Below are 26,184 nucleotides of genomic sequence, written 5' to 3'. Positions count from 1 at the left end.
GAGGGAAATTAAGGCTTTTCTCACAGGTTAACCTCTCCAATTGGAAAATTCATGAAGTATGCAAACAAAAACAATGATAAAATTCAGAAACTGGGCATCCATTAACTAATACTGAATATTGGCAAATACACTTTTATATAGATTATTTGTTTGATGCTAACAACCGTGAAATTACTATTACCAAAATTCCAAGAAGACAGAAATGCTAGTTCAATGCTATTGCCAAAATTCCAAGAAGATGAAAAAGGAAGTGCTTCCCCATATATGCCTAATTAACTTTCCTATTCCTTAAAATACTGGAAGATATGATCAGTGGGTCTAAAGTCCAGCCAATGGACAGCTTCCTAGGACCCAGTATAGTGAAAATTTTATTGTTCACATAAACTTAACTAATATGGAGCAGTAAAATGAGTCACTACCCATTCAGCTCTAAGACAAAAGGCACACAACTGTAAACACCAAAAGTTTATCCAGCAAGAATATGGGTTTCTGAGGAATTTAGCATTTTCAGCAAGAAATTCAAAGATTTTAAGTTAACTCTCTAACTTTGGGGGTGGAGCGTAGGGGGTGTGAGCAAATCTATCATTGTGCTGACTCTCCCAAGTAAAATGTGAAAGCTTATGATGTCAAATCCCAAGTGACAATCCTAAACTAAACAGGCACTATTAACTGACAGAGCTCCAAATTCAGGACTCTGATAAGACAACAACTATCTTCCTTTTTTTAAAAAAAGTTTATCTATATTTAATAAAACGGTAATTTAAAAATCATCACCCAGAAGTAACTCTCTCCCTAAAGTAACAAACAGAAAAGAGCAGCAAAATTTTTTTAGAGGTATTTAAGAAATAAGAACTAGAAACATGTCTTTTAATTATGACCACACAATTAACACCTTATTATCAAATCATTAGAATTATGGACTCATATTTTAAAGTAAGGATATACATTTATACTTGAGGATAGGTACACATTTAGGTAGGTGAGGTGGGAAAAGAAAATATTCTAGTTTAAGAGATATCAACATAAAATCTTAACAGTGAAAAACTATGGGGGGGGGGGGGAGTCACCCTAAAGAGGGTGTTAAGAAGTAATGCCTAATAAATGGCTATTTTACACATGATGTTATGAAACCTACTAAGAAGCTATTGGCCTAAGTTCAAGAAAAAAGAAGTATGAGTTGACAAATGTGAACAATTTTCACTTTCTAAATGGTAGGGAGAAAGGAATAAAAGTAGCTGACGTTCGAATTTTATTAAGTGACTAATAAATTTAAAAGGAAAAGAAATTATAATGAATGACCACAATTGACATTTTCAGATAATCTTTGCCAAATCATAAATAATTTGCCAATGTCCAAAATGAACATTGGTCGGGCCGGGCGCAGTGGCTCACGCCTGTAATCCTAGCACTCTGGGAGGCCAAGGCGGGTGGATCCTTTGAGCTCAGGAGTTCGAAACCAGCCTGAGCAAGAGCGAGACCCCCGTCTCTACTAAAAAAATAAAAAGAAATTAGCTGGACAACTAAAAATATATAGAAAAAAATTAGCCGGGCATGGTGGCGCATGCCTGTAGTGCCAGCTACTTGGGAGGCTGAGGCAAAAGGATGCTTAAGCCCAGGAGTTTGAGGTTGTTGTGAGCTAGGCTGACGCCACAGCACTCTAGCCAGGGTGACAGAGTAGGACTCTGCCTCAAAAAAATAAAAATAAAAATAAAAAATAAAACAAAATGAACTTTGGTCAACACCAAAAAGTAGTGTAATAAAAATAACATATGACCATGTATATATATAAAATACGTGTAAGTATGGCCAATATTTCAAGTGATCTAAAGTTCACAAAATCAAAGTTTTAAAATGTGTTTTGCTTTAGTCACAGTAATTATTGAAATTGCAAAGTACTAATTACCAAAAAAACTGGTCTGCAGCCAATAAAATTATAAGACTTTCAGAATCTACATTTCCTATACTACAGTTACATATTTTTCCCGCAACTACAACATTTGGAAGATATAGTTTGCTTTCCTACATATTTTCTTTACGTATTTTTCACACAATTCCAAGATACTCAAATGTCAGAGATATAAACATGTTGCAATAAGAACAGCAATTTTTCCCTTACTTTTGAGACTTAGAAATGTTTTGTTTTCTAGAATTTTTACCACAGTTTGCACCATTCTTTTATGCACTATACATTTGCAGCAGAGGCAAACGGCATGAATTTGCTGTATAATTCAACAACAGCTAAGGGAAGCAAGGTTAACTAGTCGTTAGGGATTGGGCTTTGGGCACAGACTGTCTGGGTTAGAATTTCTGCTTTCCACTTACTGTCTCTATGATTTGGGGCAAGTGCCTTAACCTCTCTGAGTTTTGTACTCTCACTTATAAAAGGCACTATATTCCTGCAACACTGGTGTTTTTCTTTTCTTCTAACACACCACCCTGTTTCCCATCTGAAGGTCTTTGCAATGGCAGTTCTTTCTGTCTACAATGCTCTTCCCTCTGATCTTCACTTGGTTTGCTCGTTATCATTCAGATCTCACTTTAATGTTCCTGCTCAAGGAAGCCCCTCAATCTAAAGCAGCTTCAAATAATATATTACATCAAAACCTTTTTAATATTTTCTGCATAACACACATTACTACTTAAAACTAATTTATATATTCCCTTGACTCTTAACAAATAATATATGTCTCCTCCCCTTAGAATAAAAGTTCAATGACAGCACAGGCCATGTTTGTTTCCTGCCACATCTCCACCAGCACCTCAGATCGTAAATGTACTCAAAAACAATTGGCAAAGTGAAAATTCAAATATAGTTCCACTTAGATGTCTTAAAAGCAACAACAAATATAACAAATCCCTAACAAAATTTATGATCTCTATGCCTCCTCAAAATTTGGTCCTTTCTTCTTGTGCTTCTGACCTAAGTGACCAGTACAGCCAACTAACCAGCAGCATGGCTGGAAATTTAGGAGTCATCCTCAATATTTCCTTCAGCCTCCAAGTTCAATCCATCTCCAAGACCTGTCATCAGTTTGTCTCCTGAATATACTGAATATATGCACTTCTATTCCTCTCTTCCACCATCATCACCCCTCCCCCACTGTCTAGCATCATTTCTCACATGGGATACCTAACTGATCTATGCATTATCTCCTCTGGCCTCCCTCAAACCCATTTGCTACATGCAGCCATATGATCTATTCAAATTCAAACAGATTTTATCACTTCCCTATTTAAAATCCTTCAAAATGGCCATTCTAGACTCTTTAGCATCATTTCTTACCACTCTCCCCAACCAATTAAACATCCATTCATTCAACAAATACATATAGTGAGTGCTCACTGACAGGCACTGGGATACAAAATGGAGAAAGGCCCCATTCTCATCAAGCTTATAACCGAACAGGGGAGACAGCCACCAGACAAAACAAATGAATAATAAGTCACATAAGTACTGAGAAGAAAAATAAAGCAGGATAATATCACTGAACAACTGTTCATATGAAAAGCATAATGGAAAATCATGCAAATTTTTTGGTTGTCCCAATAATTAGGAGACGCTATTGGAATTCAGTGGGATTCCAGGGATGCTGATACAGGACAGTCCCATACACAAAGAATTGCTCTCCATGTATAAGACTTTCATAAGTCTATTTAGGTAGAAAAACCTGCTTCTAACTGTCTATACCTTAATTCCATCTTATATACAAACCGAAAGAAGTTTTGCATTGATTTTAATATACAGTGGATTTCTCAGGAATGAAACCATCATGTAAAGTGCGGGAAGACTGTACTTTGTTTTGTTTACAAGTTTAGTATGAATTGTTCACCATTTTGGAAAATCAAATCACCCAGGAATGGCACTTAGTAATTTGGTCACAAATATACTTATAAAAGTTTTGTGTTTGTAGCTGTTGTATTAATACTATGCATAAGCATTCAACTACTTGATTGTGTCTTCCAATATAGTTGTGCCTAGGAATTTAAATTCTTAAATACATATTTATCATAAATTCCTTTTATTTCACTTATGTATTATAGTTAGGCTATTCATGTTTTTAAATTGTTGTAAAAGAAGATTATATTCATTCATTTATTCATATGAAAAATACTTATTGAGCACCTACTTATGTTCTAATCACTGTTCTAGGCACTGCGAATACATCAGTGAACAAAACAAATATCCTGATTGACAAAAATGTAATAAATAAGTAATTACTTAGTTCGTTAGAAGAAAAGTGGAACAGGGTAAGGTAGACTGGGAATGCTCTGCGGGTGGGGGACAGGATGCAAAATTAATAGGCTAGTCAGAAGTCCCCACTGGGAAGGTAAGGGCTGAACAAAAACTTGAGGTAGAGACAGTCAAGTGCAAAAAGGGCAAAAGCCCTAAGCTGGGCACATACATGGCATTATCAAGGAACAGTAAGGAAACCAGTGTGTCCACAGTAGAGTGAATAAAGAGTAAAGGTAAGAGAGAACAGCAGCCTCTTACCTTTGCGGGCTGCAAATCATGTTGGTCCTTACAGCGCACCTACAGTAAAGACTAGCTTTTACTCTAACTGAAAAGGGGCAATATTAGAGGGAGTATGGGGCAGAAGAGTGACACGCTCTGATTTAGGTTTTAAAAGGATTGCTTTGGTTCCTACTTTAAGCTACTTGAGACTGAAGAAGAGTAGCTTTAAGAAGACCAGTTAGGAAACTGGAAGGATAGGACTGCCATCAACTGAATTGGGGAAGTCTATGAGTAGAACAGGTTTTCGTGAAGAGAAAGCAGGAGTTCAGTCTGGACATGTTTAGTTTGAGCTGTTCATAAGATAACCAAGTGGAAATATCAAGCAAGTATCTGGTATGTATGGCATTTGAGAAAGTGGTCCTGACTGGAGTTATTCTTCCTGGTTTGGGCGCAAAAAGCATTGCTTTGTCATAAAATTTAGAGCAAACTTGCTAAAACCACTTCCAGGAAGACTTTATTTACTTTTGAACTTTTTAATACTGAAGTACCTTTGAAAATCATTTTCTGTATGGTTAGCTAACGAAAATAAAAATAATTTTAACAAGGAGAAAATTTACATGCATACCACTAGTAACTTATATTTCACATATACACAGCCAATCCTCCTTATAGATATTCTTTCCTAAATGAGCAAAAGGAAAGATGAGGAAGTACACCAGGCAGAAATGGGAATCACATAGCTGATATAATTTTGAGAGTCAAATCTCTCCAAGACCTAAAATTAGGAATTAACATTACTAGAAATTGTAAAGTGATCTCAGTTTCCATCTTTATTTTATTTTATTTTATTTTATTTTTTTTGAGACAGAGTCTTGCTCTGTTGCCCGGGCTAGAGTGCTGTGGCATCAGCCTATCTCACAGCAACCTCAAACTCCTGGGCTCAAGCAATCCTCCTGCCTCAGCCTCCCATGTTGCTGGGACTACAGGCACGTGCCACCATGTCCAGCTAATTTTTTCTGTATATTTTTAGTTGTCCAGCTAATTTCTTTCTATTTTTAGTAGAGACGGGGTCTCACTCTTGCTCAGGCTGGCCTTGAACTCCTGACCTTGAGCGATCCTCCCACCTCGGCCTCCCAGAGTGCTAGGATTACAGGCATGAGCCACAACGCCCGGCCTAGTTTCCATCTTTAAAAAGTCTTCCTTTGTGCTTTCCTGCACCTCTTCATCCTCCAAACCAGTTAACATGCAAATATTGTTCCTTTCTATCATGGTAAAACTGGTAAACAACAATTTTTGGCACTTGACTTTCACCTCCTCATTCCAATTTAACTTCTAACACCTTTTTCCTCTGAAACTACTCTTACAAAGTTCTTAACTTAATTCAACTCTACATAGCATTTGATACTCTTCCTCCCTCTTTGTTAAAGCTCACTCCTCTCTGTGTTATCACTCATTCTGTTTTCTCTAAGCAGAATTCTACTGGCTCTTCTTCAGCTCCTCACCCACTTAATGCCAGTATGTCCCTCTGACCTAACTCCTCTTTTCTTCCTACTCTATATACTCTCTCTGGACATTAGCATCAGTATCTCTGGACAATGGCACTGATACCCTTTCTTCTCATCTTCGTACACCAATGATCTGAAAATGTTTATCTCCATCTAGACCTAGCTTCATGGTCTAAACTAGCATTGTCCAATAAAAATATAAGGCAGCCCATATATATAATTTTAAATTTTCTAGTAGCCATATTAAAAAAATAAAATCAAAGAGGTAAAATTAATTTTAATATATTGTATTTAACATGATCTAAGATGTTATCATTTTATAGTGTGATTAAGATAAAAAATTATTTTTGAGATATTGTTTTTTTATTCTAAGTGTTCAAAATGCAGTGTATATTTTACATTTAACAGTATTTCTCAAGTCATTATTAGCCACACTTCAAGTATTCAATAAATACATGCAGATAGTGGCTTCAGTATTGAAAAGAACAGTTACTAACCATAACACAAAAGTTGAAAATTGAATTCGTCTCTCTCCTTAAATCTGCCTCCCTCACATTCCCTGTATTAGTGATTAACAGCATCTATGTAAGCACGAAACCAGAAATCATCCTATATTCCTTCACTCCTTTAACATGATGTGGCTAATCAATTACTAAAGTCTTTTTCATTCTACCTCCTGAGTATCTCTCACATCTTAATATTGTAATGGCTTCCCTCTAAGTCTGTTTAACCACTGGGCTATAAGTTCCACTGAGTCAGAAACCATGTTTTCTCTTCTTAGTATCTCTAGTACTTTGCACAGTACCAGACATATACTAAACACCCATTAAATATTTGCTATGACAACCATTAACCATTTGCTATATGAAGAAAATAAATGACATAGAAACAAAAAGCTCCCTGAAAAACTGACAAAATACAGAATAAAAAGACTAAAACTAGAAGCCAAAAAAGAGTTAATTGACTGAAATGAAAACATCATAAAGCCAAAACAGAAGTCAACAAATTAAATCCAAACAAAATTCTAAATATATTAGACAATTAGATTTAAAGTAACAAGATAAATTTAAATATGATAAAATATCCTAAGTAACTAAATTCATATTCATTACATTTGCCTTTAATAAAATATAGTATATGATATATTCTATCTATAGGTTCAGATCCAGATTCCTTACTAAAATATTTTATCTACTTTAGACTAAATAATCTTGTAAAGTTGAACAGATCACAGACCTATAGGCTGATAGAATTTAAAGATAATTTAGACACCACCTAGTCCAAGTCTCTTTTCTTACAGATAAGGACATGAGTTCTGGAGAATAGAAATAATCTGTCAAAGGTCACAGAGAAAGTTAGTGATAGTTCTGCTATATTTAATATTCTGTTTATGAATAGAAATCAAAATTATTTGTGTTAATTTTAAAAAATAAGTACCATGACTACCATACACTTCAAGAAAAAAATGATAATAGGATCAATGTCTACTGTACTCCCAAGCTAGGTAATAATTACATTTTAAAATTCTATATTTAAAATAACAAATTAAAGTTCCATTTAAGAAAAGTCCAAATGGCCAAAAGTAAAACAATAAATCATAGGAAGAGCAAAAGACAAGAGGAGAGAGAAAAACAAATAATTATTTGCATTTATAAAATTAATTTTGTCTTCTTAAGCTTTTTGTAAAGCCCTTTTTAACAAACACTTAAAGACTGCAGGCCATAGAAACTTAAAGCTCAAGTCTTAATATGTACGCTTAAGATCAGTGAGAAATGAAAATCAAAACAAAAATATAATTAGATATATAATGATCTGATTTATAGCTTTTATAGAAATCAGTGATTTAAATTTATTATGTTTAAAATCATGACTCTCACTAAATTTCATTTCATTTTAAGAAGTTCTGAAAAACGTGAAGAAAAAAGTCAAAAGTCGTTCCAAAATAAACATGCCTGGGATTTTCAAATAAATCAAAGTATTTATACAAGTCCTTTTAGCATAAGCAGACAAGATTTAAGTCAGCTGAATTTTATGTGTACTGGAATTTCTGCATACTGTCATCATAAGACTATGTTGTCTTTATTTCCAGAAGGAAAAAAGCAGTCATTGAAAAAATACTTTTAATCAACCATTTAAAAATTTTAGGTTATTTACATTTCAAGTTTACATATAGTTTCTCCCAAAAAAGACTGGTTTTTATTAGTTAATAAAATCTTTAGCATCGCTCAAGAACAATAGTTTGGCCTGCTAACAAAACGAAAAATAGACTAAGTTATTTAAGAAGTTATAAGAAACAACAATACAGTCCAGAAAGAGTCAAAAGAATTATTGCAGGTAGCCATCAAACAAACAAATTAGAGTCAAGGTATCCCATCATCTGCTATGGTTGTTACTGCTTAACAGTAAGTAATGGCACTAGTATACTATTGTCCCTACAGCTAAGACACTTCTCCAAAAGGTATTTAAACTCCATATCTAACTATTTTTAAATATTCTTATTAATCAAATAAAATTATGATGAAGAAAATTACTACTAGTGGAATAGGGATTATTCTTATAGTCAATATTCATATGACACATTACATTTTATACATTTAAAGATAGGGAAAAATTATTAGTCCACTGTATATTTCAACATATTAAGTCTTGAATCACTAATCTGAAATTAAAGAAAAATCCTTAGAGCATTAAAACCCCACACCTGAAAGACTTACCATTTTATCTAGATGTTCAATGGATCTATAAATCTCCCCCTGGGATTCATCATAGTAACTGTAACGGAACCTTTGACCTTGAAACAAATATCATGTACAAAATAAAATAGGGAAAAATTAGAAGCTAAAAAGAAAGCAAGCGCTTACCAAATAATTTCAGTTCTCATGAAAGGCAAAGCACAGCTTAAGCCTCTGAGAGAATCATTCCCAAGAGCCCTCATAAATAAAAATAAAAGGCATATTTGGGAAAGTAATAAAGAAATGGTACATCATCAGTATTTTATGATGTTAAAAACTTTTTAAGTTGTAGGAACCTTAAAGTCACCAGTAATACAAGATTAAGGAAACAAAATAGCTTTAAAGTTAGAAGCATTGTTAAACACTCTATCAGTCTATATTGGAAAGTAAACCCAAAGAATACAATTCAAGAAAATTTGGTTTAAGAAAACTCTCTCAGTGTAACAAATCAATAAAAGCTTAGCTTTTGCAGTACAAATGCAAAGATTTGATCTCTATTACAGAAAAAAATGTGTAAGTCAGAGATACCATGGCTTGTGTGATTTTCAAGATCTCAGTAAAAAAAATTATCTCATTTTTGTACTACTTGGAGAAGATCAATACAAGTGCCTTATGCAATGTGAACAGGATACACAAAAAGATAAATATAAAAAATAGTCCCTCCCTGACATAAAATCTCAGTAAGAGTATGCGCATAGAACATTCAATATATAGCTATTCTCCAAAGACTAGAGAGAGTAAAATGGAAGAAACTTAGAAAGAAGACAGAAAACAAAAGGTTCAGAAAATAAATTCTGTTTCCTACTACACTGATATGAAAATAAAAAGTTAAACATATTCATAATTTTGGATTGTTATCCAACTATGACATATCTCAGATACACCTACATCTATCTTTCAGCAATGCCTTTTTTCCAAGAACTCATTACTTTTACATTTCCTTATTTTTAAAGATTCACCAAATGCATTTCTAAAGGTCTTAGAGTATAACAATCATGTACATACACCATGTGTCTTATGCTTCATGATTAGAGCAATGTTAATACATCCAATTACTATCCTCACATCTGAGGACATGGATTTTTTTTTTTTTTTGGCCAGACAATTAAGGTTTTTAAGTTTCCTGTTCATCTTACTAAAAAAAAAAAATTATCTCACAAATAATGGGCAGTATAAAATTATAAAACCCTCTCCGATGACTTTTTTTTTCTTTTTTGAAAAAACCACACATCACAGAACTTAACACTTCATTCATTTGTTGATGCTGATCACCTTCGATGGTCACTTTTCTAAAATAAGCCACATTTCCTTAATTTTCACATTTTAACTTTTCACATACATTAACGTATTCAATATAGCAGTTCTTATTTTCCCCCAAGAGCCATTATGAAATCAATATTGAATCTTATAACTTAACTGATGATATCCTAGAATCAAACAATAGGGTCTGAAATAATATCTGCTTTTGAATATAACAATGAAGATTACTGCATATTGTCATAGCCAAGAGATGTGCCATAGACTCTGAGTTAAAAAAAAAATTCTTAAAGATAACAATGATATCACTCAATGCCTCTATATTAAATAATTCATCAAACATTTCTTCCAAAATTTAGAATTAGGTACAGCTTTGTTTTTCTTTTAAAGAATGTATGTACTTCATAGATAACTAATAACAAGAATTACCTAATAAGAACTATATAATTGACCTATATTTCTCATTTGCCAGGTAGCTGTCAGAAGGCCGCTCAGAGCCAAATCTAAAGTTCAGTCATAAAAATTTAGTGATTCTATTCATTGGTACTAAATTTTTACTTCTATTTCAAAGTTCCTTTGATAAAGCTGCCCACAATCTTCTGTGAAACAAATAAACATCTTAGACAAGAAAATTGTGACTCACTGTCACTACAGTAAGAACAATATCCCTGTAAGAACAATATCCCTGGAGGAAATCAAGGTACAAAACAGTTTGATTCTTTGAATCCAGATTGCTGCTTCAGATTTATACTAACCATACTCTTTTTCCTGCTTCTGGAAATAGCTGTTAGTTTTAGCTAACATCAATAAGCCGGGTGACTGGGACATAATTGACTGTTATTCCCAGGTGCAGAGAAAAATGCAAATAGTTAGTGGTAGCTATTTGCTACTCAAAAGTCTTTTCAGCTTACTTCCAAGTTCAGAGCTACTGTAAAATGACTAAAGTTGGTCATCTCTGCCTCAATACTAAGTAAAAAAAAGTGCTGCCTTGTTAATATGGACCATTTTCTATGTTACTTTCACTTAAAAACTACTTCTGAAGGAAAAGAAAAGTACATAAAACGTTTGAAATACTTTAAAATACTGAATCAGCATGTGATTTAATGAGAATGACAAAATGCACAGAAAACCAAATTGAGAAAATGTTTAATATTTTGCTATCTACTTTTTGTTACTCTTTAGTAGCCACCTCACATTTAGTAACTGAAAAACTGCATATAAATATTTGAAGAGCTCTAAAGAACATATCAATTAAGAAGCTAAATCCACACTACATATAGCTATTACACTGAATAAATATTTTACCTATAAAAGCTCAAACTGTCTCATGATAATTTTTTAACAGTGTACAAATATTTAAAAATTACTTGAGCAATGTATTCTGGTCAATGTACATACAGAAAGCATCTCATATGAAGTAAATAGTTGCCACCACCCTAGCCTGTTATGTATGTACATATTTATGTATGTGTGCCCATACACATGCACACACGTACACAGACACACAACTTTTAGTCAATCACTGCTTGGAAATTGAGTCCAAAAGACCATTTGATTCTTATTAAAAAAATAAATTTCTCAAGATTTTATTTAATAATAAAGGATAGTACAAGCACAATAAACTGATTATAAATACACCTTTAATTAAATAATTATTGATTTAAAATAAATTATGATCTTATTTGTCTCATGAGAAAATATATTTTACAAGTTTTTATATTTCTGACATTCAGTAAAGGTTATGAATCTAAACTACTGAACAAATATAGTTGCGCCTGTACCTGGAGAACTGGACTTGTGTATAAGTATAAATAAAGCATATTGCAAAGTAAGAGAAAATTACTTACCTGAAACTTATCCTTTCAGAAGGTACACTGGGAAAATGGATTCTTTGAGCCCCTGTTTCAACTCCAAGTATGAGCTTTCTAGCTTTAAGAGCCATTGACACTGCCCCTAGGGGCAGCACAAGCTTTGGAACTCCCCTAGTGAGTATGTCAGAAGTTTCTTCAGGTGCCTTCCCTCAGTTCTTTTCAAATTCAAAAGATGAGAGGAAAAATAACCCAAGAAAAAAATCCTGTAAAGCAGAAACCTTACTCTTTGAGGGAAGGAGGGTAGCTCATTTGTGAATCCATTCCAGAGCACGCTTTCTGAGAAAAAGAAATACAGGTAAGTAATTTTCCCATCTCCAAAGGTGACTGGTGATTAATGAGTGGATTCACAGAGTGTGGAGAATAAGCTCCAGGGATGTCTGTTTAACACACAACAATAACTAATGAAGACAAACATAACAACGAATGGTACAAGAACCAACACTACTTTTAAGTACCTCAAAACAAAAAGTAAAAATATTAAGCTATGTACTGGACTGCAGAAATGAACAATGACCTTGGAAAGTTGATCTATAAAGTCCCCCAAAAAATCAGTCAATATGACAGACTTCCTGACATATGTCTAATAAAAACTGAACTTTCATACATTTACTTAATCACTTTGTTTATATGTTAAGCCATTTTCAAATATTTGAGTTCAACCTCACAACAACGTGTGAGGTAGACAGTTTGGCCATTCTATACTAAGGACCTAAACTGAGCACATTCATAATTGAAATCAATATTAAAGAAAAAATGAATTTCGTAAAGGAAATATTATCTAAGTAGTATCAATTTTTAAAAGCTACACTCTACTGTCCCTTCATTCTGAAATCTTAGTTATATAATGTATATTAGCCTTATTTCAAATCTGCCAAATATCAAAAACAAGATATGTAAAACCACTATGTGCAAATATATGAGAAGATGAATAAGGTTTGGGTAAAACATATTTTAGGAATTAGTTAACTTACAATCAAACCAGTTTAACTATTTAGAAGATAGTAATACCCTTGTACCCGAGACTAACAGAAGAGTATGTATGAATAATCACTTGTTAGTATATATCAAAGAAAAAAAATGAATAAAATATCAATTCTGTAAATATTAAGGGGAATGCCACTTTTAACAAGTGGTACATATTTACTAAAAAATTATGCAACCCAAGACAGATGTCAGTTTATAGATAAAAATTTGAAATTGCTGAAGAGACTATAATAAATTTTATTCAAATTTAGACAAAATAATATAATGTCATAAACATTTACCAAGTAAATTTATTGAAACCGATTTGCAAAACCACCATAAAAGGCAAATCAAATAGAAGCATCTTTTTTGTTGTTGTTTGTTTGTTTGTTTTGTTAGAGACAAGATCTCACTAAGTTGTTGAGGCTGGGTTTGAACTCCTGGGCTCAAGCCTGCCTCAGCCTTGCAAGTAGCTGGGACTACAGTCATGTGCAAATGCACCTGGCTCATGACTCCACTTTTAAAGAATCAATTTCAGTTAGATACAATTTCTTTTAGAAAGTTCTTAGAAGTTAATGAAAATTATGTTATTGAAAGCAGTCAATAATCTCAATTTGGAACTATATTAAATAAATTTCAGGAAGCTCAGGAAAACACAAATATTAACAGTAGCTATGGAGAAGAGCAAAACTGAAACTTGGGAAACCAGAATGAAAGTTCTACTAATTAGAAAAATTGAAACAGATCCAGAAAAAATTCTCTCATATGGAGCCATCCTATAGGATGTAGAATTTGATAAGTACACAAAGTATGGGAACAACTTACTTAATCATGGTAAAAAAAAAAAAAAAAATTAAACATTAGCAGCAAATGTCTTTTCACTTATTCCACTTCCTGCTAATAACAGGAAGGATGAAATGAGATGGAATCATTGTAAATGTTACCTGAGAAACGCCCTCTGGCGTTGACTAATATCTACATAGGTCAATGATGGGATAAAAGGCAGGAACTGAAATGCACATGAGGGGATAGAAGGAAGAGGGAGAATGGAATCTAGGTTTCCTGTCTCTCCTTTGGCTTTTCTCAGCCAAAAAGAAAATTCGTGAGTATTTTAGTATTTCAACTTTAATCTCTCTAATGTCTCTTTTCAGGTCTAAATAAAAGCTACATGGGATCTGAAAGACAAACATCTTTAAAATAAGATACATTTTTTGAAAAGAAGTCATTTTTATAATAGATATAAAAGGAAATAAGGAAAAAATCTTCCCCATTTACATATAGGAATCCCAACTGTCTCTATCACCATTTTTCACTTTGTTTTTTGCAAAAGTTGGACAAATAATATAAACAGAACCAATGACTAGAAATGAAAAATGTAGCCACTGCCAGTAATCTAATATTATTCAACAAAAACAAACTTCCACTGTGTACATCTGAGTAATTTGTCAAATGTACTATAATCAAAATAAGTGATTTTTCTTCAAAAATCAGCTGTTCAGAAACAGAGTGTGTTAATAGATAACTCAATGAACATTTTAAGGTCTTTGCATATTTGAGAAACTAAATCCTTTCTGTGAAATTATTTAGAAGTCAGCGTTATTATTGCTTTTGTATGAAAATCAATCTGTATAGTATCTTTTTAAAAAAGAAAAAAAACACTAAGTATCTTCATGAGAAAAAGTTAAATCTTTGGGATAATATAGCACTCTTACTAATTTAGGGAAAATGTCCAATGCCACTAGAGTACAAATTTGAGAAACATGAAAATTCCTAAGTAAAGATGGCTTAATCTGTAACTAGCCAGTAATTCATATTATTTCAATCAATAAGCATGCAAAATAGAAAATGCATCTTACTTTACAAAATAAGTTACTAATAGCATGGTAGCAAGAAGATTATCGATTTTAGAATATTATCTACGTAACACCTTTCACTTATCCCCAAACCCCCAGCAAATTTCTCAGTAAGAATTAACACAGTGCTTTCCATAAGTACAAAGTATATTTAATGAGTAATGTTTGTGATGGTGATACTAAAAAAATAAACACTCAGAAAAGTTTTATGACTTAACCACCAAAGGTAAATACAGATATGTTTTAGTATCTGGATAATTCTCATAGCTATCATTTACTAACCTTTAGAGTTCCTTTTTTTAATTATCACCTGGAAATCCTATCTCACAATTTAGATACCAAAATTTTCACGAAATCAGGAGACAAAATGGCCTAAATAATTTTCTTAGAATCTAGGTAGAATACAAAACAAAATCTATTTTTTTCTCTCAACCATTGTAGTTACACATAGTAGGGGACTGGGGTTAGTTTGCTTTAGAAATCTTTATTGAAGAAAAGAGGATGATTCCACAGGAAAGAGCAATATTAAGGTGCCTACCAATATTTTATGCGGATTTATGGTTGCACACATTGCCAACCAGATTCTGAAGAACAACAGCAAGGGAACTAATTATTTAAATCAAGTGATTCATAGAGCCTTAAAAATGAAGGAGCAAGGAGCATTTGCTTCAAGAATTTCAATTTCCAAAACATATGGGACATACTTTGTTACCAACACAAATCATAATACTAAGAAAAATAGTCCTTTTTTTCAGTAATAATACTTCTTAGTTTTTAATATCAACCATTACTAAATTTCAAAATTGCCAGGAAAGAAACTTCTTACCCTAAATCTCAGTTTCCTAACCTCAGCACTGTTGACAGTTGGGGCCAGGTAAATCCTTTATGTAGGGCTGTCGTGTGCATTGCAGGATGTTTATTTCACAGCTTCCCTGGACTCTACTCATTAGATGGCAGTAGCATCACCACCCCCCAAACTCTATCCAGGTTGTGATGATCAAAAACATCTCCGGCATTTTCAAATACCCCCTAAGAGTAAAATCATCCCTAGTTGAGAATAAGTGTCTTATAAAAAAATTTTATCTAACCATTATGGAAGATAGTTCTCTTGAATTGAGATCTCAACTTTAAAGAAAGCCACTCAGAGATGGATGCAAGAGAAGACACCAGCCTAACCAGGACAGATAAATGTTGAATCAATTCTGACCATCAACGGGTAAGACACGTAAAAAGCCAAGGCTCCCTATATCTCATTGAGGATGTTTTTCTGGCCATTTTAGCCCTCTGCCTTAAAAATCATAGCTGATGTTTTATGCTTTATTAAAATCAAAGAAATTGATAAATAACTGATAAATAAAAAGATACTGGCATCCTTAAACCAATGAATAAATGAGTCAAAGAGATGTCCTAAAAGGAATGAAACTTAGAAATATTCTGGGACAGTAATGGATAAATGAAAGCAAGGTGTATCCAAAGAATGTGAAAACAAAGTTTACTATGAGAGGCATCCACAAATGTCTCACTTCCTTTATGATCTATTCACTGTGAAGTGTCCTTACTCTTTTAATTCACAATAATCACAAAAATCACTTAAGAGTCCTTACCCTTATAAAGCATTACCAATGAAGACCACAGTGCTAATAGCCAACGTGTTACAATCTTTGGAGGGTGGCTCTAAACTGATGGCAATTGTGGGCAAAAAATAAGCACCGAAGGAAAAAAGAAAGAAAGAAAGAAAGACTAATTACAAAAAAGGAAATGTGGAAAAGGACTGGCATAGCACACAGTGCTCTTCTACATTCTAAAGAAAAACATTGGTTTTATCCACCAAAACTAACTTCACAGAATCTACCATATATACCTACCTGGAAATGAGGCTAAAAGATCCTAACTCCTACTAACGTAAGTGTCTAAGTAAAGATGCCCTCACAGTGTGAATCCAATTATACCAGTCGCCTTTGGAAATGTATCCATAATCCACTATTATAATCTGGTCCTTTTTAAATGATCAAAAGACTTTTTTATTCACTTTTAAACATTGCTACTACAATTAAAACTTTCCAAGGAAAGTGATAAAGAACTGAAAATCAGAGCTTAGAATGAAAAGATACTTTAACCACAAATATATAATATCTACCATGATATGTTAAAATCTAGAACTTACCCCAATGGCAGAAATCAGAAGAAACCACAAAGAGATTACTAGGATCCGCTAGATATTTACTGAAGAGTTTTCCGAATTCCTGTTCTTTTGACTCACTCAGAGCTCCAACCAGTACAGGAATAATGGTAAACTCATCCTTATGGCTTAAAGAAAACAGAAGGAAAAAAAAAAGTCATTTAAGATGTTTAAGAATAAAAATAGTTTTCCAAATGTGTTGCCACTAGAAAGCAGAATTTTTATTAATAGTGGTAGGGATAACATATATAATATTATTGTTGAATTCTTAAAATCTATAAATTAAATGTTTAAAGAGGACGATTTAAAAATAAGAGAAGTACAGAGTACTAAAAATATCCACGTAGATTATAAAAATGTAAACTACTTTAGGTAAACAAAGCTAATACCAGGTATAATGATATCCTCAAAAATAAAAATAAGCCCATCAGAATATCACCAACTCAAGTCTTCTCAACTACCCACCAAAGCTACAATGATCCGCCCAATCCTCTATGATTTTAAAAGAACATTAAACTCTTCTCCACTTATTTTAATCCTATCCTATTATAAATACTAACATGTCTGCACTTGTTCTATAAACCTGCCAAGTGAGACCTACAAAACTTAATCTTGGCTCCCATATAAGATTCATCAACTGGACTTTTACACCTATCCTAATAATCAGAAACAAGAAAGTCAGAAGACACAACTAAAATTTCACTGCATCTAAGGTAGAAAAAGAATTCAAGGAAGTATTAATTTCTAGCAGCAAGAAAAAGACATCACACCCACCCACAATGTTTACAGTGTATCCACAAGTCCCTTTTTCACTCTACAGATTGACAGATTTATGGAAAAGGAACAAAGCAGATTAATAAAGAATAACTACAACATGCTATAGAAAATAGATGTACACTTAAAACTTTTTAAAAAATTTTTAGTGTAGTGAAACTTTACTTACATATATTCAATTTTATTTATATTCTAAATGACCCCAGATTTGGAATTTTAGAAGCATGAATCATGTTTGCATGACTTGTTCTGAATAGCACATTAAAAAAAAGCCACCATTACAATAAATGCTTTTTAATATGATAATCTGACACTTAAATGATGTAGGACAAACAAAATTCATAAAAGTTTTAAAAAATACTAAATTTAAATAATCCCAAAATAAATATTAGCCCAGATGTACAGAGCTAAACTCAGGGCACCCAAGCGCCTCCCCCATAAAGGCCCCCTTACCCTTCAATTGCGAAATAAACAGATCATACAGATCTCCAGTCCCTCTGCAATGCAGGGGCTTCTTGGGCAGAATCTGCATCTATGGAGTAAGAAAAAAAAAGGAAGCTGGCAGAGGAAGCTGCCACGGGAAATCTCTTCCTCTGACTCTTACCAGTTTGCTAAATAACTGCCTGAATGAATAGGGGCTCTTCAATTAGTTAAGAGTGATTATCAACTGACAGAAGAGAATATCAGCTCCTAGTAAAACTTTAGGAACATTGTTATTAATTATTCTAACCTCGACTACTATCTACATAAATAAATACATTAAGATCAAAGACTCTGCAAGTTATCATGATATGATAAGAAAGCAGTTATGTAGAGTATAAAGAACAAGGAGAAGCCCTAACAAATGGGTTTAAGTACCATCCCTATCACATACAAATGTTGAGAGCATGGGTAAGTCCCTAGCCTGAGAATTTATTTCCTTATCTGTAAAGTGATCATAATTATAATATCTATTTCATAAAATTGTTATGAAGCAAGGAATACTATAGGAAAGGTACTTTGTCAACAGCTGGATCCCTCTGAAGAAACAACCCATCTACTCTCCACAAGAGCTGCCTTACACTTCAATTTACCTCAGTTGGAGCTTGTGAATTTATCTACACAGAGGTAAAAGTCTTATCCTATGCAGAAACCCGAGACTTGAATCAAAGATCATTGATCCCTCTTTGTCATCTCTCTTTTAAAAAAATTACTTGTTCTCTATTCCCACAAAGAAGCATGAACAACAAAAGAGCATTTGGCTTTGAAAGATAATATTCTTAGGTTTTAAAATTCAGGTTCTAAAAGTTGGACTTCCCAGTGATGGAATACAAAATCTTGAGCCCAAAAAGCAATTATAAAATGGGAAAAAACTGTCAAAATCAACGATTACTGGACTGTAGAAATCAACCAAAGACAAAAAAAAGAGGAAGGAAGGAAGGAAGGAAGGAAGGAAGGAAGGAGAGAGAGAGGGAAAGGAAAGGAAAGAGAGAGGGAAAGGGAAAGGGAAGGGAAGGGAAGGGGGAAGGGGGGAGGGGGGAGAGGGGAGGGGAGGGGAGGGGAGAGGAGAGGAGAGACACAATGAGAGGAGTTTCTTCATAGAAAACAAAAGAACTTCATAGTAAGAACAGTGGAAGTCTGGCATCATACCAGGAGCTGCCTCCACCCCACCACCCCAGCTCCACTGATATGGAAGCTTCATCAAGGTGAGGTTGGTTGTGAAAATCAGCAGCTTCACTGCCAAAAGGGGATGACTTTGATTTGGAGCAGAGAATAGAAAACCCACACCCAGTGAGAAACAGAAAAGCCTGCAGCTTGCTTAGCCTGAGACTGCTGTATTGGTTGGGGTAAACAGCAAACCTGAGAGCTAGCTGGAAATTTAACAGGGAGATCCTGGAAATGGGAGAGCTATTAAGGTACTTGACAAATACTCCCCGTATCCTCAGAAGAGGACCTACACCAGGGATGGGGAACCTGTGGCCTTAAAGCCCCTGGCCTATGCTCTCCATACAACACTGGCTGACTAGAAGGCTGCTCACATGTGCAGGTGACACCTACAACATCCCAAGATCCCCACATAATGCCAGCTAATTGGGAGACTGCAAATATGCACAGGGGAAACTGGAAACCTGAGAGACCAAGCTCTCCACATAATCCCTCTCTAACAGAAAACTTGAGTGTACGCACAGGGAGACAGAAGACAACCCAACATAAAGTGAAAAAGGAAAACATGAAAACAGACTGTACTTAGTTATTTTTTTAGAATTAGAGACAGGGTCTCACTATATTGCCCAGGCTGGCCCTGCACTCTGTGCTCAAACAATCCTCTCCCATCTCAGCCTCCATACAACCCACCAGCAGAGGATGAAAGCATTATTGGCTCAAGGGTTTAGATGCAACCTCCAAACAATCATTAGCTAAACACTAAGCTATGCAATCACAGGGGGGAACCCTAGAAAGCCAAGTTAAAAATTAAAAATAGGTCAGGTGCAGTGTCTCACGCCTGTAATCCCAGCACTTTGGGAGGCCAAGGCAGGAAGATCACTTGAGGCCAGGAGTTTGAGACCAGTCCAAACAACATAGCAAGACCTGTCTCTACAAAAAAACAAAAACTATTAGCTGGGTGCAGTAGCATGCGCCTACAGTCCCAACTACTCAGGAGGCTGAGGCAGGAGGATCACTTGAGTCCAGAAGTTCAAGGTTACAGTGAGCTGTGATTGCACCACTGCACTCTAGCTTGGGTAACAAAATATATATATATATATATATATACACACACATTTATATATATGTTTATATATATTTATATTTTTTTTTTTGAATTTTGTAAAAGCTGAGAAGACACCAGTAGCTGCACATGGTAGGGGAGACAGATTTCACAAATGAAATCCACAAAAGTTACTTAATAAATGAATACTACCTGTAGGAAAAAATGAATGAAATCAGAATTCAGAGTTGCTATACTATATAAAATGTCCAGTTCCAAGAAAAACTTATAAGCTATGTAAAGAAACAGCAAACTATGACCCATATGAGGGGGTGGGGGAAGTAGCCAGAAAAAGCTGCATCTGAGTAGAGCCACATATTGAACTTAGCAAAGACTTCAAAACATTTATTATAAACATATTCAAAGAAATAAAGGAAGTCATCCTCAAAGTTATGATGACATACCTAAACAAATAGAAAGTATCAACAAAGAAATACAAACTATTAAAAAGAACTAAGTGGAAATTTTAGAGATCAAAAGTATAACTCAAATAAAAAATTCACTAGATGGTCTGAAGAGCAGATTTGATATTACATAAGAAAGAATCTATAAAATTAAAGATAAAATAAATTATTCAATCAGAAGAACAGAGAAAAACACATTAAAGAAAAATGAAGAGAGCATTGGAGACTTCTAAACATCAAGCACACCAGCATAGATGTAATGGGAGTAGTAGAAAGGGGATGGTAAAAATATTAGAAGAAATACTTGGTGAAAACTTTCCAAATTTCATGAAAAACATTAATCTACAGATCCAAGAAATTCAATAGGCTGGGTATGGTGGCTCACGCCTGTAATCCCAGCACTTTAGGAGGCCAAGGCAGGAGAATCACTTGAGCTCAAGAGTTGGAAACCATCCCGGTAAATATAGCTAGACCCCTTCTCTACAAAAAATAAAACATAGGGCCAGGCATGGTAGCTCATGTCTGTAATCTCAGCACTCTGGGAGGCCGAGGTGGAAGGATCACTTGAGGTCAGGAGTTTGAGACCAGCCTGAGCAAGAGTGAAACCCCGTCTCTACTAAAAAAATAGAAAGAAATTAGCTGGACAACTAAAAATAAAAAAAATTAGCTGGGTGTGCTGGCACATGCTTGTAGTCCCAGCTACTCGGAAGGCTGAGGCAGGAGGATCACTTGAGCCCAGGAGTTTGAGGTTGCTGTGAGCTAGGCTTATGCCACAGCACTCTAGCCCAGGCAACAGAGCAAGACTCTGTCTCCAAAAAAAAAAAAAAAAAAAAAAAAAAACACAACATAAGCCAGGCATGGTGGCATGCCTATAGTTCTAGGTACTCAGGAGGCTGAGTGAGGCAGGAGGATCATTTCAGCCCAAAAGGAGTTCAAGGCTACAGTGTACTATGATCAAGCCACTGTACTCCAGCCTGGGTGACAGAGTGAGACCCTGTCTTGGAAAAAAAATTTGACAAACCCAAACTAGGATAATCACAAGGAGATCTTCACCTAAATACACTATAATCAAACTGTTGAAAACCAAATGGTATTGGGACGATTGCATGTCCATATGCAAAAAAAAATGAACTTTTTTCTTTGCGCCTCACACCATACACAAAAATTAACTCCAATTGGATCCTAGAACAGTTAAAACTGTAACACTTCTAGAACAGGGGTCAGCAAACATCTTTGAAAGGGGTCTTGAAGTATTTTAGGCATGCGGTCTGTCTCTATAGCAACTACTTAACAGTTGCTGTAGAGGGAAAGCAGGCACAGACAACATGTAAATGCATGGATGTGGTTATGTTTCAATAAGACCTTATTACAAAAAAAGGCTATGGGACAGACGGGGTCTGAGGGCTATAGTTTGCTGACTCCTAGTCAATAAGAAAACAAAGGCTAAAATTTTTTGTGACCTTGGGTTAGGCAAATATTTCTTAAATATGATACCAAAAGCAAATCCATATAAGAAAAAAATTAAAAATTGATTCATCAAAATAATGTTTGCTATTCTCTAAGAAAATGAAACTACAAGTCATACAATGGTAAAAAAATCTTTGCAAATCATATATCTAATAAATAACTTATTTCCAAAATGTGGAAGTTCTCTTACAACTCAATAAAATGACAAGCTACCAAAATAAAAATTGGGCAAAATGTATGAATAGATATTTCACAAGAGAGGACATACAAATGACTAATAAGCATATGAAAAGTTGATCAACATCACTGGTCTTTAGGGAGATGCAAATTAATATCACAATGAGATTACACTACACATATATCTGAATGGCTGTAATCAAAAACACTGACAATAATAGGTATTGGCCATGATGTGGAGAAACCAGAACCCTCATGTAATGTTCCTAAAATATAAAGTGGTATAGTCACTTTGGAAAACAGTTTGGTAGTTCTGAAAGAGTTAAAGCATAGACTTATCATATGACTCAGTAATTTCATTCCTAAATACCTATTCAAGAAAAATGAAAATGTTGACATAAAGACTTATATAAGAATTTTTTATAACATTCATAATAGCCAAAAATTGGAAATGATCCAATTGTCTATCAACTGGTAAATGATATATATTCATATAATGGAGTAATTATTTGGCAATAAAAAGGAATAAACTACTGATACATGCTAAAATGTACATGAAACTCACAAATAGTATGCTAAGCGAAGAAGGACAGATACAAAAGACTACATTTTATATGATTCCATTTACTTGATATTTCCAGAAAATGCAAATCTTGAGACAGAAAGCAGATCTGTGGTTACCTGAGGTTGGTAGTAGTAACAAGGACTGACCTCAGATGGACACCGGATTTCTTTTGAGGATAACAAAAATGTTCTAAAACTAGACTCTGAGAATAGCTGCACAACTCAGTGAATTTACTTTAAAAAAAAAAAATCACTGAGTTGAACTCTTACATGAGTACATTTATAGTATGTAAATCATACCTCAATAAAGCTATTTATATGTGTGTGCGTGTGTGTGTGTGTGTGTGTGTGTGTATCTCCATCTTTGCCACTAAAAGCTGTGTCACTGCCCCTGTGACTATCATTAAACTGGGCAGAGGTTGAGAATCTCAGCCTTTGTTTTATGTCCAGAAATAAGTCATTCCCTCTCTTAAAGACTACAGAAGCAGGTCTTACTTTTCTCTGACCATTCCAATATTTCAAGACCTTCACTGAAGCCACAATCAGAAAGGAAAGTAAAATCTTAGGATCTAGTAAAAGCTAAGCTATAATAAAGGTTAGAACAGCATTTCAGAGAGTTAAAAATCCAGACATTTGGAATAGCAACATGGTGGTAGCCTGCAACTGGGAAAGAGGCACAGGAGTTTTACAAGAGAATTAATACAACAGGCCTGATGCTACAATCTTTGGAAGAGCCTGTTTGTAAGACTGGTCCTTGGCTGGCATTTGGAAACTTGGTTTTTAGAATATTCCTTATGTTGATAAGGCTGTTTTACCCACTGGGGACACTGAATTCGGCTATATCAGTTTGCTAAGATTGTCTACAAACAATATGATTATATATGGTGAACACTTTCCTTCTTAGAGTCTGGAATTTTGGTAGCTAGCTACATAGGCAGAGTGCCTACATGACCAGGCCCCAATAAAAAGCAGGTTTCCATGAGCAGAAACATTATATACTTTCCATACAACCCACCTCTAGGAGAGGGAAAACATTTAAAGACCGCGGGGATTCCTCCAGACTTTACCGACGTCTTCTTCCCTTCCTGGTCCTACTGTGCATCATATCTTCTCTAATAAACCATTATAAATGAAAACAATTGCCTCTATGTATTGTGAGTCCTTCTAGAGAATCACCAAACATGAAAAAGGTTATGAAACCCTCAAACAGGTATAAAAGGCAAAGTCACATAAAAGATGCATAACTGCAGTTTTAGGGAACCCTATGATGAAGAATTTCTCTCATCATCTTCTCTTGATCAAACTAACCTTCAGGCCAAAGAGAGACACATGTAGAGATTATACAGAGTACTCGGACTCACTATAAAAAAGAACAAACTACAAAGATCCAGAAACCATCAGACAGAGCCAAAGAACTGGGAAAGAGGTAGGGGACAGGAGAAAAGAGAAGGGTAAGCTAGTTGTCAATGATTAACTACAATTAACATCTAAGTCATTATAAGTCTTTATTGTTTGAACAGATAAATGAATCTAATGAGATTCTAAAAATTAATTTTAAAGATTGTATCTTTCTGAATTTCCATTCAAGTAGGCATGTTGATAAGAAAGATTTTCTAAAAAAGGACATATTTCAGGTATTAAAGAGCCATACTAGATTCTATTTTAGATATCCAACCATTTAAAGCTAATATGAAGCAAAACAATCCTACCATAAGTTGGCCAAGTTTGCTGTTAGAATTATAGATAAATTCCAGTATTTTGTTTAAAAAACAAGCCAAAATTTCCCCACCCTACATTCTCTTAAACTTACACCCATTTCTGGCTTTACCATGTCTGATAATGGCAATATCGTGAGGTCTTAAACTTTGCATTCGCTTTAATTCATCTTATTCTCCCACATAGAAACCTATGTGGTTTCTATATAGAATCCTGTTGATTCTAACCCTTAAACGTCTCCCATCTCTGCTCAGTTTGCTACCCTACCTGCCACTATCTTAGTTCAAAGCCCCCATGATTTCTTTCCTAAACTATTTCTATCAATTTCTCCCAACTCTAACCCATCTTTCATACTGCCATCACATAATCACGGAGTAGCCCATTTCCCATCATCTCCCTCCTTTGCTGAGGAACTTTTATTAGCTCCCTACCAATCATAGAATAAAATACAAAGTATCTTAAAATATCATTCAATTCTCTCCATATTCTGGTTCCAATTTATTTTCCAACTTTCTAATCCTGCCCCTCTTACTCTATTTTCCACAGGTCATCTGCTCCAACGCCTCCAACCTCAGGCTGGTGTTAACATTTGTGTGAAAAGACGGATACCATATAAACAAGGCATGGCAGCACCAATATCTAACAATAAACATTCATCTATATTAAAAAAAACTTATGTAGATCAAACAAAAAACATCTACAAACAGATCTCAGTTACTACCTAAGCCTTTTACAACTCCTCTAAATTAAGCAAGATAGATTCCTGCTCTTAAAATAAGCCCTGGGCTTTCCTACTCCTATGCTTTGTATTTATTTATTGTACATAAATCCTATGTACAATTAAAAAAAAAAAGCCTTTCCCATAAAAACCTATGTCCCATTCTGTGAAAATTGTAGGCATCTTCAAAATCCACTCAAATGCCATCTCCTTAATGAAGCCTTCTCTGTGCTTCCCTAACTCAACTATTACCTCTTTCCTCCCACATCCCCTTTTTTGGCTCCCACAAACCCTTCAATTGCACTTATTATATTTTGAATTATATTAATTATTTATATACATTTCTTCTCTCTCCTACCAGGCTATAAGATGAAGAAACAATGTCTGCTTATTTTTGTAGTCTGCATCATTCCTTGCACATAGATTAGTATAATTAGGTAGCTTTATAACATTTGTAAACGTGAGTTTAAGCACAATTTTAAAATTCTGAACAGTACTTGTGTTTGCTTTTGTTTAACTTATGGACAAAGACATAGGTGCAAAAAATAAATCCTGTTTTGAAACCCAGAATTGACACATATAAGAAGGAACATTATGAAAACAAAAAAATAAATAAATAAGGCTGGGCACAGTGGCTCACGCCTATAATCCCAGCACTTTGGGAAGTCAAGGGAGGAGGATCATTTAAGGCAAGGAGTTCAAGACCAGCCTAGGCAAAATTAGCTGGGCATGGTGGCATGGGCCTATAGTCCCAGCCACTTGGGAGGCTGAGGAAGGAAGAATGCTTGAGACCAGGAGTTCAAGG

General features: G+C 34.5%; 1 protein-coding gene and 1 pseudogene across 7 annotated transcripts in view; one reads left to right on the top strand and one right to left on the bottom strand.

Moving 5' to 3' along the window:
- The window catches only part of MEMO1 (mediator of cell motility 1), a 111,813-nt gene that overhangs the window by 4,341 nt on the left and 81,288 nt on the right, over positions 1-26,184 (bottom strand). For 6 of the 7 annotated variants that reach the window (XM_069493916.1, XM_069493918.1, XM_069493917.1 and 3 more), the window contains 2 exons: positions 16,799-16,941; positions 8,673-8,749 (listed from right to left, as the gene is read on the bottom strand). In XM_069493916.1, coding sequence (XP_069350017.1) covers positions 8,673-8,749; positions 16,799-16,941 — 220 coding nt within the window. The remainder of the gene's footprint in view (positions 1-8,672; positions 8,750-16,798; positions 16,942-26,184) is intronic. The other variant, XM_069493921.1, reaches the window with a different exon arrangement.
- LOC138400450 (small nucleolar RNA SNORA40) lies at positions 25,872-25,973 on the top strand (annotated as a pseudogene).

This window comes from Eulemur rufifrons, chromosome 19, assembly GCF_041146395.1.
Source record: "Eulemur rufifrons isolate Redbay chromosome 19, OSU_ERuf_1, whole genome shotgun sequence".
In the NCBI taxonomy this organism is placed as follows: Eukaryota; Metazoa; Chordata; class Mammalia; order Primates; family Lemuridae; genus Eulemur; species Eulemur rufifrons.
The sequence above is the reverse complement of the archived record's forward strand: the minus strand, read 5'-3'. Positions and strand labels throughout refer to the sequence as shown.